Raw genomic sequence first — 17,469 nt, forward strand, 5'->3', positions numbered from 1 at the left:
AGAAAATCACAGTGAAATAAAACGAAGCAGAGCAAAGCAAAATAAAGTGAAATAACGTGAATTAAACCAACCCAACAAAATACCCCCCCGCAGAGACATACCAAATTCACATTAAGTATGATAACTGGGAACGGTATCATATTTTTAGGTACTGGACGAAGAAAGCAGCGCGACCAACGTTGAAATGATAGAAAAATGAGAAAAAAAGGAAAATATAAGGAAGAAAGAAGGGAACACACTTTGAGAAAACACACCTACAATGCGTATACCACACCTGAAAGCCACTTCACGTTGCGATCCTCTTACCAAATGAGTGGGAGGGAGTCCTGCGCCCCGCGCCGCGTGAAGAGTGAAGGGTGATAGGAGAAGGGCATATCAATACCCCGAAAGCGTTCTTTCTCTCATCCAACGTCTGTCAGCCCCCCCGCGATACTTCATATCACTTGCGATCACTTCTGATTACTTCTTATCACTTACGATCACTTCTGATTACTTCTTATCACTTACGATCACTTCTGATTACTTCTTATCACTTTTTATCACTTCTCCCCCCCGCGCAGGTACAGGTTCTTCATCGTCCACGCCCAAACTATCCCACATTTTCAAAAATTCCAAAATTCTGTCAAACCAAAATAAGGGGGAACCCCAGAGCTCGGAACTGAGGCAGGAAGACATTAATCATATAGACAAATTTGTAGACGAGTTGGTTTCACATGATATAGAATGTATTGACCAGCTGAACGATTTATATCTAAGAAGAAGGTACCCGGATTGCCATGATTTAAAATGTTACACTTGCTACGATGCACTGGATGGTAACTCGAAGAATAAAAGAAATAACATCTCCGTGTTGGTGAAGTCAAATGACTCGTATGTCTTAATTGACGTCGGTAAAACCTTCAGGGACAGCCTGTTGCGGAACAAGGACAAAATTAACTTCTATGTAAGTGCACGCGGGAGGGAGCGTTGTCTGTCACTTGGCGTCATCCGCCCATTTTGCGGCCCCCACTATGAAACCTGCATTTTGTTACCCCGATTGTTTCTCCCCTATTATTCCGCCCCGATTATTCCGCCCCGATTATTCCGCACCCCGCAGGAAATCAAGCTAGACTCGGTGCTGATAAGCCACAGCCACACAGACGCGCTGAACGGAATCGATGACCTGAGAGACCTACAAGAGTACAACAAAATATACAATGGAGACAGCTACTACTACACCCCGAAGAACCCAATTGACATTTACCTGAATGCAATTTCATATGAGCGGCTTCGAAATGGTTATGAATACCTCGTCATGAAGAGAAAGGAAAACATTTTCTTTTCCAAAATAGCAGCACTTAACCTGTTAGTTATCAAGGATGAAAAATATAACAAATTAATCCTTGAAGAAAAAACGGCTAATCAGATAAAGGATGATGATGGGACACTTCTGATACCAAAGCAGGACCATATAGGTACCACAAATAGTACACAGAAGAACCAAATAGATGATAGGAACAAAATTAAAAACAAGGGGGGGTACGATGATGATGAGGGGAGGAACAGCAAGGGAAAGGAAAAGGAGCACCCGAAGGGAGACCCCCTCCTGAACAACGACGCTGACGTGGACGCTGAGGCCGACGCGGACGATGATGATGGGACTTGTGTAAATATACATACGTACAACAAAAAGGATGAATACGGTTATGTATACACCAAATTTGACAAAAACAAACGCATCCGATTTATTCCATTCCAACATGGACGTAACTACATATGCGTTGGGTATATCATAGGAGAGAATGAAAAGTTGGTTTACATTTCGGACTGTTGCTATATACCACCGAATGTACTGGAGTACATAAAGAAGATAGGCTCCACGGAAGTGTTAGTCATAGACGCCCTTTATTATAAGGCAAAACATTATTCACATTTTTCCTTGCACGAAAGTATAAAAATTGCTCTGCATATCAAGCCGAAGAAAGTGTACTTTATTGGAATGTCCTGCGCTGTAGAACATAATATCACTAACTTATTTTTGAAGAAATTATCAAATAAATATCCAGACATTTCCTTTTCCCTGGCGCATGACGGGTTGTTTGTGCCGATCAACTTTTAGCGGGCAGCCTGGAAGTTAGTGCATCGATGGGAAAAGGTCAGTGAGTCAATCGTCCGCACACTTTTTTATGGGAAGGACCCCGTTTTGCAAGAACTGCGCAGTGTTCCAGCAGAACAGTGCGCATCACGAAACGTTTGTGAACAATTGTGCTCTCACACGTGAGTGGAGTCGTTTAACCTGCATGACAGGATGTGCCAAATAAAGCGTGAAATGTAGCATTGCGCGTGTTTCACAAAATGGAAGTGTCTTAACGGGGCGCGGGGGAGCGATTATACTTTAAATTTGCCCAGAGGAGTGATTACAATTAAACTTTTTCGCAGAGGAATGATTATACTTTTAAATCTGCCCTTTCCCTTCATCTTTTTTTTTTTTTTTTTCATCCTTTTTAATTCCTACATTTTAAAACACTTCTGTGAAGGTAACTGAGTGCCCACCATTCGTGTCTTCATGTTCATGTCTGATTGTTGCCATGTTTTGTTTCAAGTTTTTTTCTATAGTATCGAAATTCCTTTTACAAGATTAATTTTGAAAAAGAAAGGAAGGATTTATCTATATGAATATTCCAGGTGTAGACACAGATATGCGTGTCACATGTTAAATTTTCGAGCCATATCCTTTTTTAGCTAGCCAGAGAGAGAGAGAAAAAAAAAAAAAGTTCACAAAAAGGTGAAAATATTCTGATGGATCATAACATTCATCGCAAAAAATGTTCGCAGCTAGCCATTCATTTTTTAAAATTAAATCGTTGGAAGGTACTTCATACGTACAAGTTCGCCGTGGGCTGGTTACAAATAGGCGGATGCTCTCTTCCATAGACTGATTTAACCAGCTACACTGTTAAGCATTCGTTTTAATTCGTCTAAATCAAGGTTAAACTGGGCACGCGCATAAAGGAGCGGTACCACATGGTTGTACAATGTCATCGCGTTGTGCAGTCGCCTAGATAGAGCGATGCGGGCGAGTGGTCGCACATGAGACGAGGTTATTCAAAATGAAATGTTCAAACAAACAATATGAGTGCCATGCCGATTTACTCGTACATTTAACAGTTAAAAAGGGAGAAAAAAAATGAAGAAAAAGGAAAAAAGAGAAGAAAAAAATAAGCATATCGACATGTGTGCATTCTTTCAAACAAAGCAACAGGGAAATAAAAACGTTGCACATGTGAGTAGGACAAGTGTGCGTTCCTGAGGGGGGACGAATTTGTGTCCGCAATGGGGGCAAGTTCCTCTCAAGAAAATTCTGTAGCTGAGCAAATCGGCCATTCTTTTTTCCCCTTTTCCTTCCTGCCCCTGCCGCTTGGCTTGCCGACAAAATGGAGACACGCGGGGCGGCCTGATGCGCGGACGAAACGAGCGTCGCTGCACCGCTACACCGCGTCAGGGGGAGTCCTCGAACAGAAAGGGTAAATCGCTCAGCGAAGAAATCTTCAGAGACATTTTAAAAGTGTCGTTAATTATATCGCACAAAATCCGTTCGCTTTCCAGGGTGTATTTGCTCAAGTTGGCCGAAATATCCTCCAACGTCATGGAGTCCCTAATCTCTTTAACACAGTTGGATATGTCAATGCATCTGTTTTCCTTTTGAAGCATTTCTGAGTTGATTTCATTGGGAGTGAATTTCCTTTTTTTCTTGTGTGAGCACGTGGGATCGTCGTCATCTGCGTTCTCGACGTTATCCACGTTATCGACGTTATCGAACGGGTTGCATTCATCGTCACGTACGTCATCGTTCTCGTGGTGGACGCGACTGATGCTGTCCAGGCTTCTCTTCCTTAATGGGGTGTCATCCGTGTTGGTAACCGCGGGGTCCACTCCATCGTCCCTAAGGTCACCTCTCTGCTCATCAGCCGTCGAGTCTATCCCCTCGCGGTTGTCGTAAATAAAATTGTTTTTCCCTAAACGTGTGTAGATGTTCGAAATAAAATCGGTTTGTCTGTTTAGCTCTTCTTCCATCTTCATGAGAGATTCTCCTGATGGTTTGGTCTCGCCTCCTCGGCCACTGCCATTCACCCTACCGATTAACTCGCCTGAATTAATTGCACTGCTACAATTTCTGGTCGGCACCAAGGGGTTATAACCATCCTGTGCATTTTCACTCGAAAAAGCGCAATTCATCATGGTGTTACTCGACGAAGGTGGCATATTTTTATATATAAAAAAATTCGCACTGCTACTATGTGTGTGCGTTTCGCTTCTGCTCTGCTCCTCCACTGGGTAGTCCTTAAAAATGGCACTGCGGTCATCCACCGTCGGGTAAGAAGTGCCTATAGCGGCAGCACCGTTGTTTGAATGGTCCGCTATCTTAAAATGATCAACACTATTCATCATAGGAGGAGCCTCACCTCCAAGGGGAGCAAAGGCATTGTTATTCAGTCCCCTCTCCACGATGCCCATAATGTTGCCACTCGCAGCAGCGCTACTACTCCCTTGGTTGGGGCTCAAAATATTCATACTGCTTAAATTTTGTAATGAAAAAACATTATTCTTATTTTTGCTATTTTCATTAGTGTAAAAGGTGTTTCTAAAAGATTCACTACACTCGGATGGGACAAATGGTTTGATTTTTTTCATTCCGATGATGCTTTTCTTTGAGTCACTGTTTGTTAACTTATTTTTTGTTTTAAAATATTCTCTTCTTTCCATAATTTTCTGAACATGTTCAGGTATTTTCTCGTCCACATCAGATTCTTCATTCGTTGCAATTTCTTTGGAAGTCTCATTTATTAATTTTAATTTTTCTCGGGGTGTGAGCATATTCGTGTTTACAAGATTGCCACCAGGGGGGGCTTGTTTCCCTGTGGCATTAAAAATGGGGTAGCATCTGGAAGACCCTCCGTCTGGCGCGCTAGGCATCACTCCTGCTTTCGTGTTATGTGTCATATCCACCTGGCTAGCTCTATTAAAGGGGTTACAAAACAGCGTCCCCTTCACCGGCCCAAGTGCTACCACCCCCCTGTTGTCTCCCCCCCCAGAGGGTCCACCCCCTTTACCCATTTGCTTATTCAAAACGTTTATCATATTTTTTAATTCCTTATTTGACTGTGCGGAACTACCAGGTGCATTCATTTTTTCTAGACACGTTCGATTTGCACTAGACAAGGCGTCGTAATTCTGCACCGAGGTTATACCCCCCTGCAGATAATTGTCCACATCTTCAATGGTGGACGGGACGTACTTATTAATATAGCTTATGTTTTTGTTTATGCAATTTATGTTTTTATATATTTGGTTCATTTTTTCGAGGTGCTCTTTATTTTCTAAGCTGTCTGCATTGTCTACTTCGATCAGGTGGTTGTGACTTGGGTCCTTCTGAAAGATGCCCCGGGGTTGAGCATCCCTACTGAAGACAGCAGACGTGGCACTACCGCTGTTGTGTTGGCTATTAACATTGTGCAACGCACTACCCACGAGGAATCTCTTACCCGATTTCTCGTCCAAAGCGGGGGTCACCGTATTGGGAATCGTCCCAACCTCATCTGCAGTGCGTCCAGCATTTACGTTTGAGAAGGGAATGATCCCCGCCGTAGGATCCATTTTGCCTTCCACCCCTGGGTGGGCCGCACTAGTTGGAACACTACCCGCGTGATTGAATAGACTCCCCGTTTTGTTATTCTCATCACTGAGAGGGTTCACTGCACCGTTTTGACTAACGTCAAATGGGAGATTTAGCACTTCGCCCGTCTTCGTGTTGTGAATCTGCTCATGCGGGGGCTCTCCTATGGAGCGGATCTGTGTCTCATTTTGGCTGCTAAACGACGGCGCCTCGTGGTTGCTACAATTCGGATTGTCAGAATCTACAAACGGATCGAAATGTAGAGGTTCATTTATTTTTTCACCATTTAGTAAGACACTGTCACGACTGTTTGTCACCGTGTTGCCACCATCCGTTTCTGAAGGGAGAGTTCCATTCGGTGGGTCCCTCAATGGGGGGGCCCTAAAGAATGTCTTCGTTTTTCCCTCCTTGTCACTGCATAGAGGATTTGTATCCGGTTTGTCCCCCTCCGATACATCCTTACCAAGTGGACTAACATGGACGTTTTTGTTCACCTCGAGGTTGCCTGTCTCCACCTCCATGCTTCCTGTCTCCACCTCCACGTTTCCTGTCTCCACCTCCACATTGCCTGTCTTCACCTCCACATTTGAAGCGTCCCCTTTGGGGTACTCCTCTTTTACGGCTTGTTTATTAGGGCTTGAAAATATCGACGGAATGAACGTGTTAAAATAGCTCGAGAAAGTCCTTCGAATGTTGGTGCCCTCTCCCTTGTCATTGTCTGGACATGCTTTGGCTGATTCTTCACTCTGTCTATCACATCTTGGCTGCGCAGCCACGTCATTATTATTATTACTATCTCTTGTTTTGTCCTCATTCTGATACTGCAATGATTCTGATTGTTTATGTGCGTCATTTTTTTCCACCCCAAGTGGATCCCCTCCAGGGGGGTTTTCACTCGTATCGGGGAGATCTGCCACACCTTTTTGAGCCACTTGAGCTTCACTGTCCCCGCTGCTACGTTCCATCGGTTCGTTGGGACCTCCAGATGTTTTACTCTTAATATTCGACAGGGTATTCTTAAACTGCATAACTCTTGCGTTAACGTCACTGTTGTTTCGCATCCCATTTGGGACTCTACCCAGGTACCCTTGGGACGGGTCGGTGACGCCACTTGCTTCGCTGCTTGGGAGGCCAACATTGTTGCTGCTGCTTGGAAGACCCACACCGTTGGTGCTGCTTGGAACGGCAACATCCCTGGTGGGATTCTCCTTTTGAGCTGAATATACACTGCTGTCTTTGGGACCGTCACTTATTAACTTTCCGCTTGTATTCAGGAGGCTCTCGGCAGGGGCGCCGCACCTACTGTCGGGGGCGCTCTGAGCGTTGGCACTCAGCAGCCCAGCAACGCTGGCGACACCGCTAACACTGCCAATGCCGCTGACACCGGAAACCATGGCGCCCCGGGCAGCGTCGGCCAACAGCGTGCCGTCGCTATTCAAGGAACTGCTCACATTGTTCACCAAACTGCTGCTGGCTCCAAAAATGTTTCTACCCACGGGGGGCTTCCCAAAGAAGCTTCTCGCGTTGCCGAACTGGCTCGTGCTGCTAGCACCTCCGTTTTTGTTAAAGAGGTTGGTTCCTCCGGACGACCTTCCAAAAGGGTTACTACTGGCATTCGCGGGGGTGCCAAAAATGTTACTTCCGCTGGGGGGACCTCCGAAGAGGTTGTCGCTGCCCGCCGCGTTTCCAAAGGGTTTGCTGCTACCTGGAACGTTCCCGAAAATGCCTTTTCCGATATTTGCCTTCTCGAGTGGGTTCTTCTCGATGGCGGCACTCCCAAATGGGTTCTGCTCGTTAGTGGCGCTCCCAAGTGGATTCTTCCCGTTGGCGGCACTCCCAAAAGGGTTCTTCTCGTTGGCGGCACTCCCAAAAGGGTTCTTCTCGTTAGGGGCAATTCCAAACAAGTTCGTGGCGCCACTGTTGGACTTCCCGAAGATACCTCCACTGCCACTAAACAGGTGAACGTTGCTTCTCGATTTTCCAAAAACGTTACCCCCGCTGCCATCACTGGTGTTGTTGAAGAGACCACTTTTGCCTGCTAAATCTGGCGTGTTCCGCGTGCTGCTCAAATTATTACCGCTGAATGAGTTATTAAGAAAACTGCCCGTGTTGTTTCCATTACTATTTCCATCGTTGCGAGCGAATAGGGAACTCGCTTCGATGCCTTGGTTTGGAGATGGGGGCACAACAGAGCTATTCGTACCAGGTTGGTTACTCCCAATAGGCGCATTATGAGTGCCGAAAATGCTACTTACTCTGACAGGGCTATTTCCACTGCTCTGAAACAGGCTGTGGGCAGTCTCCCCCCGGACTTCCCCCTTGACGACACTGCTAGCAGAGGGAGTCATATTGCTATGATTCCCGTTCTGCATATTGATACTTGACTCTTCACCTGACCTCGTAACGTTAACCGTTTGGTTAAAAATGGACTGATTTAGCTTAGCTAAACTGCAGCCAAAAATGTTACTACCAGTACGATTGGTTAGGTCTCCACGAGTGCCAAACAAACCGCCAACTCGACTTCCACCGCTGGTACCTGGGAAGCTCTCGCTGAGAGGATTTCCCACATTGTTAGCAGCGTGAGGGGAAGTCCTGTTAAAATCTGCACCGGTTTGTGCCCCGTTTTGTGCATCGTCCTGACCTTTCCCCAGCTGGTGTGCGAAATAATTAGTGAAAGAATTCATACCATGAGAAAGAGACTGGCTGTTCTTCACTACGTCCATGCCAAACGGACTAGTGTTATTGGAGATGCTCCCATTAATTGAATGATTGTTTTCGGTTGCGTATCCGCTTGAGGCTTCTTCCCTGTTGGTGGCTTTGTCGTGCAGTTTCCTTTGGTGGAGTCCACTTGCATCGTCATAGTTGCTCACGACATTCGTTTCGTGAATTTGCCTCAAGGGGCTACTACTGTACATGTGGCCGTATACATCGGTGCTTCCCGCGTGACTGTCGTGATTGGCTTGGTGTAGTTGCCCCTCCTCGTCAGCGTGGCCACCATCGGCATTACCCGGGTAGGCGCGAGGCATGCCCTGAAGGAGACCAGACTCGCTTTTGTCCTCCCGGTTGTCACTGAAATTAAACTGCCTTACATTATTCAGCATGTCTACCATGCCATTCTGTCCACCTCTTTCCAGTTCGCGTTTTTTCTTCTCATTTTTTCTTCGCATGACTTCTTCAAATGTTAGTGGCGTATCAAACGCATTGGACTCGTTTGGCAATTTGATCAGTCCATTCTTTGTCTTAAAGGGGACGTTAGGATTTCCGCTTTTCACTTGCTGAAAGGGGTACCTACTATTCGTCCCCTTAATGTGTGTTGCTTTTTTATTGGGAGTAAAAGAATCGAAAATTTTTTTCCCTATTTTATTAAATCGGATATCTTGTGTCTCAAATGATCTTACATTTTTTACGTCATGCGAGAGGGAGAAGACGTCTTCATTTTTTTTTACTTCTTCCACTTTCTGTGCCTTGGCAATCTTCATTTTTTCCTTCAACAGCTGAAGCTGTTTCATTTTTGTCTCATCAAATCCGTCCATTTTGTTCACTCGGGGGGAGATGGGCTAGTCGAATGCACGGACAGGGTGGTTACGCGAGCTGAGGGTAGTTGCTTACTCGGGGGAGGGGTCTCCACATCTGCATACACATATACATCGCTATGCAGTTCGTGGGTGTGTGTGAGGATGCAAAAGCTCCGTTTTTTTTCCCCAAATGGATCTTCGACAAACGTGAGTAAGCGCGGAATGATCCCTTCCCCCTTTGTTTTTTGACTCACGTGGGATAGCCCCACACACAAGCAGAAATGTGAACCTTTGAGGAGTCTCCCCCCCTCTGGCGAAACTCTCCCTGTGTTCCTCTTTGTTTTTTTTTTTTTCTTCTTTATCTTCCCCGGGAAGTAAAAATAATCTGCAAACTTCTTCTACCTCTGTGCGCTACCATTTCGAGGGGATTCCCGACATACTCGGTGGTACGTTCATCGCGTTGGTTGCCGTGGAACCCTTCTCGGAGAGTCCCTTCCGCATTTGTGAAGGCTCCTTTATGCGTTGCTAAACCTACACACCGCTGCGTTCCTCACGAATGCGCTGAATATCCGCAGGGAGACACTTGCAGCTGTTCGCACAGATGTAGATGGCAATTGAGAAGAGCAGGTGAGAAGTGCGGAGGGGAGAGGAACTCTGATGTGTACAAACGACGGGCATCACCAAATAGGGAGGAAAGCAACGTTAATGGTTGGAAATGATTGGTGATGCCTGCTAATGGCTGGCAATGCCTGGCAATGGTTGGCTCGGCCGACACACATATGTGCATTCCGACTGGACGATGCATGCACCCAAGTGTCAAGTCATCTCGTTCTGTTTATGCAGAGTAATTATGTGTATATGCGTAAAGGCTGCTCGCGTGTACAATGGGGGGATACGAAGGCGGCGCAACACGTAGCTGCTGTATCTCGGCAGTCAGCTGGTGAAGGGGCACAGTCACCTTTTGTGCGTACCTACCCCCCCGCGGTTTCCGTGCCACGCTTGAGCTGCTTCAATGCGGCTTCCAATACGCTGCTCTCTTCCTTCCCTTCGCGTTATTCACACATAAACGCAATGGCACATGCAAGACGTCACTCTCCCAAATGACAGGCAAACGAAAATCCTCACTTTTTTCCCTGCTTGGGAAGATGGGAAAATTTACATAAAGGGAGATTAAAAAAAATGCTTAAAATTTGCACAAGGGCAAGGGGGGGGGGGAAAAAAAAAAATATGTACATAAAAAAAAAAAAAAAATCACAATTCAGATTTCACATTTCTCATTTCATATACATTTACATATACGCTTACCTGTACGTATGACTTCTCAAGAATGGAAATTTTGTGAAAAAAATAATTTGTGATAAATGGGAGTAACAGATGGGTGTGCCAAATATGTAGATTGAGAGAATATTTTTTTTATTTTTTTACGCAGGGGAGATTTTATGCGTACAAGCAAATGGGGAAAAGGGTTCCCACAGAGTTATGCCCATTGGGCTCTTGGACGCGGCGAAACAGAGGCAATGGAACCAACGCGGCGAATCGCGTCAGTCGTGGGGCACCCCAGCAAAACTCCGCTGAGCAATCGGAGGTACCCCTCCACTCAGCGCGATCTCCCGTACTCTGTACGCGGCTGTCCTCTGCATATGCTAACACGTTCCACGCGGCAAAATGGAACTTACACAAACATCGACAAATAAGAAACTCGGGGGAGGGGACACGAGAAGGCCTCAATCGGCGTGGCCATGTTATGCGTACAGGTATATGTGTGTCGGGACACACGTCAGTGGGGGGATTACAACATGGCGACATAAGAATGGGAACATATGTGAGCGCACATATATACCTATACACATGAATGCATACCTACGCAGGCATCAGCCTAGCGATGAACACAGACACGAGGGCGTTTGCTGCATGGCTACACTGCTCCTCATGGCCGCATTGCCAAGCTGGAGAACACAGCAGCAAAATGCAATTGAAAAAAAGTTGTTAATCGAACGGCGCATGGGAAAAGGCGTAAACAGCGGTGCCATACACAGAGGGACACTTGTCTCAACGGGGTAACACCCCGCTGAGTAGCGCGGCTTTACAACGAAACGGCGAAAGGCAGGGATACTGGTACCCCCAGATGGGGGGGCTCATATGTCGCCCTACCCGCATGCTATGCCTACGTACCAAAGCTGCCGCTTCTGCAACAGCCAGGGTGAGAAGGTCAAATGGTAAGAGACCGATCCACCATCTCTTCTGTTCCGCACGATGTCGTAATGAGGGGGAAAAAAAAAAGAAAAAAAATACATGCTACTTGTATAGTCAACAGAAAGATGGCGAAACTGAAAATCGCGTTAACTTACGTTCATTTTTTGGCTAGTAAAAATAAACATAAATCCACGCATGGCGCAAATGGAAAGACTCTTCAAATATACACGAGAGGTATGTAAAAAGAAGCAGCTACACTATTATACATGTACAGCCATTCATATATTTCTTCTTTTACGTATGTTGTATATATGCCAACGGTTTCGGGCGAGTGAATACAAATGACGAGTTCGCGAAGGTCCTGATGAATGGACGCCCTTTCCGAAAAATGACCCACTCTGCGCATTCGCAACAATGTTTTAAAGTTTGTTCTTTAATTTTTACTCGGGTCAATGACGAAACGTTTGCAAAAAACAAAGAAAAAGAAAAAAAAAAAAAGCGTTGCTGAGGGGAGTAGGGAAGCCAGCCAACCGCGTCACCCCTGAATAAAATTCCAACGTGGAAATTGCAAAGAAAAGATAAAACGAATGGATGGGTCTACATTTTTTTCATGGAGAGTTAAAGTGGCATAGAAGAACACGTGGGAAACGACACTGGACGGGAACTCAACGATTTTAATTTATTGCAAATGTTAAGGCGATTCCCTTTGGGCGGAAGAATTTACCGACCGACAGTTCTTTCCAAAAGGGTCCTTTTGCCAAGAAAAAGAAAAAATGCAAAAAGGGTTTCGCCACAAAAACATCATAAATTTTAAAAGCATCCTCAGAAATGACTCCTACAAAATGGCCAAACTTCGAAAAATGTGATTTTGTAGAGAAGGTTTTTATGTAACGCATGGGACACCTTCTTTGAGCAGCAAACTTTTCCTATTTTCCATTTTTTTCTAAATGTACGTGGCGCACTGTAGGGGAGAGTGGGAGTATATCCAAAGGGAAATGCTGCCTTTGTGTGGAGCGCCACAGGAGAGAAGAAGACTCCCTTCCCAAGTGTCACATATCTGTGCCTTCCTGCGTAGCAGCGCTGCGAAAACGTTCTGCGAAACGTGACCCTGGGAGATGCCCCGTAAGTACTCACTCGGTAAGAAGTCACTTCTCAGTCCGTAGCAAGTCGATTCTCAGTCTCTACTCAGTCGCCACCCCCTGAAGCTCTCCAAAATGAGCGAAGAACAGCCCAAGAAGGCGAATGTAGTCCAAGGAAGCGTTAAAAAACCCAAAAAAAAGAAAGGAAAAAATGAGAAATCTGCGAAGAAGCCAAGTGACATTGTGAGCTGCATAGCTTTTCTGCCCAGGGACAAGAAGAAGCCCGGTGGGCGCCAATTTGAGCAACTCAGGTAAGACGAGACGACACCGTGACCATGGCGGGCAGTATACATGCCTGTCTACACCTACTATATTCCTGCGCCATTGGCATATTCCGTCCATGTGCACTCGTAACTGCAATTATGTGTCGTTTTCTTGGGGAGACCCCATTTTGCAATCTATAACTTCGGCACTTGCCTACTTCTCCACCCATGCAGCGAACAGGATCTATCAAGCGACAGCGACCAATGCGAAAGACGCAAGCGAAAAAAGCAGAGAGACGAAGCAGACTCTTACGATGCACTCCAAAATGTTTTTAACGACGAGAAGGAAAGCGAAAAAGTAATAAACGAAGACAGCATCATAGAGAAGGACAAAAAATACCTTTTCGAAGATGAGCTAAGTATAGAAGATGGCGATGCATTAACCATGAATGGGAAAATATATAGTGATATTGGCACGTTAGAAATTCACATTGTTAATTACGACGAAGACATTTTTAACATTTACGACGATGTCATTATTGATGATTACCCCTTATGTCTGGAGATGATAGGAGAATCATACTACGGGGGTAAGAACATTGTAGCCGTTGGCACCATGAAGAAGGAGATTGGGCTGTGGGACATTAACAACATCGACACGCTGGAGGCCCTCAGTTATTTGGGCGGCAGGGAGGGCGCCACGCACGGGGGAACCCGCAAAAAGCGGCGCAAGGGGGTGGGAGGAGCAGCGGAAGGAACAGCAGCAGGAGATTCAAACGCGGGAACAGCAGCGGAAGATTCAATCGCGGGAGGAGAAGCGGGAGCTTCACAAATGGGAACATCGCCTGCGGAAGAAGCCGCCAGTGGAGCGTATGAAAAACGGGTGGCGGGGCAAAAAAGGAAACAGAGCAAAAATAACCTACAGGGCCACACAGAATGCGTCACGTGCCTTAACTCGTCCAAGCTAATACCCAATTTGATGTGCAGCGGGTCCAAGGACTGTTCCATTACATTGTGGGACCTATCCAATCTAACCTATCTACATACCTTCAACTTTCACAAAAAGAAAGTTAACAATGTTTGCTTCCACACGAATGAAAGTAGCATCCTCCTCTCAACCGCATCGGACAAAACTCTAAAAATATATGACATAAGAAAAGACACAGTTGGGTTAAACATACCTCTGGAGAGTACCCCCGAGTCGACCACTTGGAGCAGATTCAATGAGAAGGAAATTTTTCTATCTGACGTTGATGGTTATGTGAACAAAATAGACATACGTTACGTTACGGATCCATCTTCCAGCTTTTCGCACAACAACATAGTTAGGTTTAAGGCCTTTTCAAATTCATGCATTTCTCTGGTCAGCACGCATTACCCAAATTTGACTCTCGCAGGGTCCGAAGATGGCCTCGTGAAAGCCTACGACTTTGGCGCCTTCGGAGAGGCGGGGCCTCCCTGCGTGTACACGAAGAACCTTAAGAGGGTGAGCCTGTCGAGCGAGGGAGGGCAAACGTCCCTACACATACGCACAGTTGCAATAGACTGAGCGGTACCTCTCCCGTTTGCATTCCACTGCGCGATACCTCTCCCGTTTGCATTCAACTGCGCGGTATCTCTCCCGTTTGCATTCATCTGCGCGCTATCCCTCTGTTTTTTTCTTTCCCCTACGCGTGGCAACCCATTTATTTGTATTCCCCCGCCTCTTTCCCCCCCCGCAGAACCTTTACTGCATGAAGGACAACGGAGACTGGCCCAATGTGATATTTTTCGGCTGCGACAAGCTCTACGACTGGGACTTGAAATCATGCACGGAGTTACGTGAATATTTCAAGCTGTGAGGAGAGACGCCCCGGGCTGCGAGGAGTCGTCTCATCAGGGGCGTACCGCCTGTCTGTTCTGTGTTCCCCCCCATTTTGTTAATTGTCCCGTACTAACACAGCGGGAGGGACACCGCATTTATAACAAAAAGAAAAGAAAAAAAAAAACGTTTTCCATTTGTGCGTTTTTACGAGTATAGCTTTCTTGCTCGCCGTAGCTTTTAAAAATTGGCAAAATGTTTGATTTTTTTTTTTTTTTCTTCTTTTTTTTTTCTTTTTTTTTTGTTTTTTCCCTTTTTCCTTCCGGGGTTACATACCTGCCTTGCTGGTCCCCAACAAGAACACGTTATAACGCGTGATATACATGACGTAAAAGGAACCAACTTGGTGTTGTTAAGCATACGTATGAAGATTACTCGTGCGCGTATCTTCGCCTTCATCTTCACGATAACCGAGCTCTCCACCCCCAATTGTCTTAACCAAAAGGGGGGGTACTCGAATGGAGAGGCGGCACCGCCGAGTGATGAAAGCCAGGAAAAGGGGAGGAGAAAGAAAACATATGTATTTTTACAAAGGCATTTTTTATGCATATATATAAGGCAATGCGCTTAATTTCCTACCCAATCTGTTGAATAACCTTTGGGAGAAAGGAAGTAAAATTAAAAAAAAATAATAAAAATAAAATAAAGAAAAATAGAATAAAAATAGAATAAAAATAAAAGAAATAAAAAAAATAGAAAACTAAAAATATCACATTTGCTTAGCTCCTGTGGAGGGGGAAAGAAAAAGAAAAGCTTCAATTCAATCTTCGACGGAAAAGGAAAAATAACTGAAAATAAGAAAGCGCTGAACGTTCGGAGGATGGAAAACCTGATGACATATGTACATACCAAGTACGCGATGCGCACTTGTACGTGTTCCGCTACCATAGTGGGCTATCCCTTTATATTTGTTCCTTGAAATTCAAGTGATTTCCATTTGGCAGCAATTTTTTTTTTCTTCTTTTGCACCCTCGCAGGTGACATTGAAGAAGTATCCTTAAAATGCTGCAATTGGAGAAGCGCCTTTTTGAGAGGCCTTTTTTGAGAGGTTTTTTTTTCAGAAGTTTTTTTTGAGAAGTTTTTTTTGAGAAGTTTTAAATTTTTTTTTTTTTTCATGTGACTTCTTACGCCTGTTACCCACTGAGGGGAACCCCAATCTTAGTTTCTTCTCTTCTCTGTTTATTTTTTCTTTTTTTTTTTTTGCCAATTTTGAAGACGATTTTCCACGAATTGGAAGCGCTTTTTTTTTTCTTTTTGTTGAATCCAATTTGCAGTTAAGCTACCCCTCGCTAGGGCGAACTAACCTGTGACAAGATTGTCAGGAGGCCCCCCACGACAGGCCACGAAATTCCGACTAAGGGGTAGAGGAATACCGAATTGCTGCAAACCGACGCTAACGGTTGTTACGTACCACTAACCATTGTTACGCAGCACTAACCGCCAAAACGCTACAGCCAAAAGGAAGTACAAAATGGGAGCCACGGTGAGCTACCTCCGATGCGTAACGGGCATAGCAGGTTAGAAAACCCAAACAGAAATAGGTTTCCTCCTGATGGGTAGCAAATGAGAGAGAAAGGGAGCCGTATCGCGTACCCTTCGAGACGGTGCTATTGGGTGGTGGTACTCCTGCAGCGCCCCCCCGTCCTATGGTCAACGCATTTGTATTAATAAGCCAGCGGATAGTTTTTACTGGTGCGAGAAAGCGGCTGGGCCATCGCTGTGAGGTGGCAGCCTTCGGAAGCCACTTTTGCAAGAGGGAGAGGATGGAAGAGGGAGGGTATTATATGCATCCCGTCCATCCCACTCGTCATGGAAAAAAAAAAAGGGAGTTGAGACAATCATGACGTGCACGTTATGTGGGCTCCATTTCGTGATGAAAATGGGAAACTGTGCATTGATAGCTGCATTGCGAAAAGGCTAAAGAAACTTCCCCGATTTGAAGCCCATTTTAAGAGGCGCGTACCAGCGGAGTGGCCGCACTTACCAGCGAAATGCCTTTGCGGCGCTGTTCCTTCGCAGGCCCCACCGCTTCTTCACCCCTTATGATTATTTTCTCTTCCCCCGTCCCCCTCAGGCCTCTCCAGCCTTGTCCTCTCGCTTTTCCCCAAGGTGATCATAAAAAACCCGCAAGTCCTGAGACCGTTGCTAAACATAAGTTGGGGGTACCTCTTCGGGTCGACGTTCTGGTTGTCCTTCTTCTCCGAAGTTGGTTTGATTAGGAGCATCAAGAACATGAAACGCATCCCCATCCCCGAAAATGCAGAAGAGGCAAAAAAACAATTAGAAGAAATGAAAAATATGGAAGGAGATTCTACTAGAAGAAGAGAAGACTTCCAATTTTTTTTTGGTTTCTCCACTCTCTTTTCTGGCATACTCCTATTGTCGACGGTGAGATTGGCAAACCACAATATGCAACTCAGGATCAGCTCCACCATTGTTGCCTTGTCTTGTTTGTTAAATAATCTGTACCTTCAGAATAAGGTTCACAGTTTGAAGATACAGAAGGAGAGTTTATATAATGAGTTCATTAAGAACCCCAAGAGCGAAAGTGCCATTGCCGAGATTAAGAAGAACAAGAAAGATTGGCACATATACCATGGGCTGTCTCTCCTTTCCCTGTACATTTCCTTCCTCGGCCTGACTCCCTACATTTTTACGTAACGCGTCCCCTCTTCGCGTGCAGATGTGTGTGAGTTTAGACGCGGGTTTTTATGCCGTTTTCTACGCCGCTTTCTACGCCTGTGCATATGCATGTTCGTCTGCGCGTCTTCCCTCCCATCCGTGTGGACACCTGGAACAGGGCAGGTGGGTGCGGAGCGTCTGTGAACGCCGGACAGCGAGACGCCCACCCCAGTTTACATTTCAGCAGCACAATGGCGCGTGCTCCGACGTTTCGCATTCATGT

At 45.6% G+C, this 17,469-nt stretch overlaps 4 protein-coding genes across 4 annotated transcripts; 3 read left to right on the forward strand and 1 right to left on the reverse strand.

Annotated features, from left to right (window-relative positions):
* Window positions 1-195: 195 nt before the first annotated feature.
* C922_03555 (hypothetical protein) lies at window positions 196-2,098 on the forward strand (the record flags this gene model as incomplete). The annotated part of the gene is made up of 3 exons (XM_008819147.1): window positions 196-349; window positions 561-943; window positions 1,097-2,098. The coding sequence occupies 3 exons, from the start codon at window positions 196-198 to the stop codon at window positions 2,096-2,098; spliced, it is 1,539 nt and encodes a 512-aa protein (XP_008817369.1).
* A 1,379-nt stretch (window positions 2,099-3,477) lies between these two features.
* C922_03556 (hypothetical protein) lies at window positions 3,478-9,186 on the reverse strand (the record flags this gene model as incomplete). The annotated part of the gene is made up of 1 exon (XM_008819148.1): window positions 3,478-9,186. The coding sequence occupies one exon, from the start codon at window positions 9,184-9,186 to the stop codon at window positions 3,478-3,480; it is 5,709 nt and encodes a 1,902-aa protein (XP_008817370.1).
* Window positions 9,187-12,575: 3,389 nt separating this feature from the next.
* On the forward strand, window positions 12,576-14,544 carry C922_03557 (hypothetical protein; the record flags this gene model as incomplete). The annotated part of the gene is made up of 3 exons (XM_008819149.1): window positions 12,576-12,751; window positions 12,938-14,189; window positions 14,425-14,544. 3 exons carry the CDS (start codon window positions 12,576-12,578, stop codon window positions 14,542-14,544), a joined length of 1,548 nt encoding a protein of 515 aa, XP_008817371.1.
* Window positions 14,545-16,035: 1,491 nt separating this feature from the next.
* Window positions 16,036-17,225, forward strand: C922_03558 (hypothetical protein; the record flags this gene model as incomplete). Its single annotated transcript, XM_008819150.1, has 2 exons — window positions 16,036-16,081; window positions 16,639-17,225. The coding sequence occupies 2 exons, from the start codon at window positions 16,036-16,038 to the stop codon at window positions 17,223-17,225; spliced, it is 633 nt and encodes a 210-aa protein (XP_008817372.1).
* Between the last annotated feature and the right edge of the window lie 244 nt (window positions 17,226-17,469).

This window comes from Plasmodium inui, assembly GCF_000524495.1.
Source record: "Plasmodium inui San Antonio 1 unplaced genomic scaffold supercont1.15, whole genome shotgun sequence".
NCBI lineage: Eukaryota > Apicomplexa > Aconoidasida > Haemosporida > Plasmodiidae > Plasmodium > Plasmodium inui.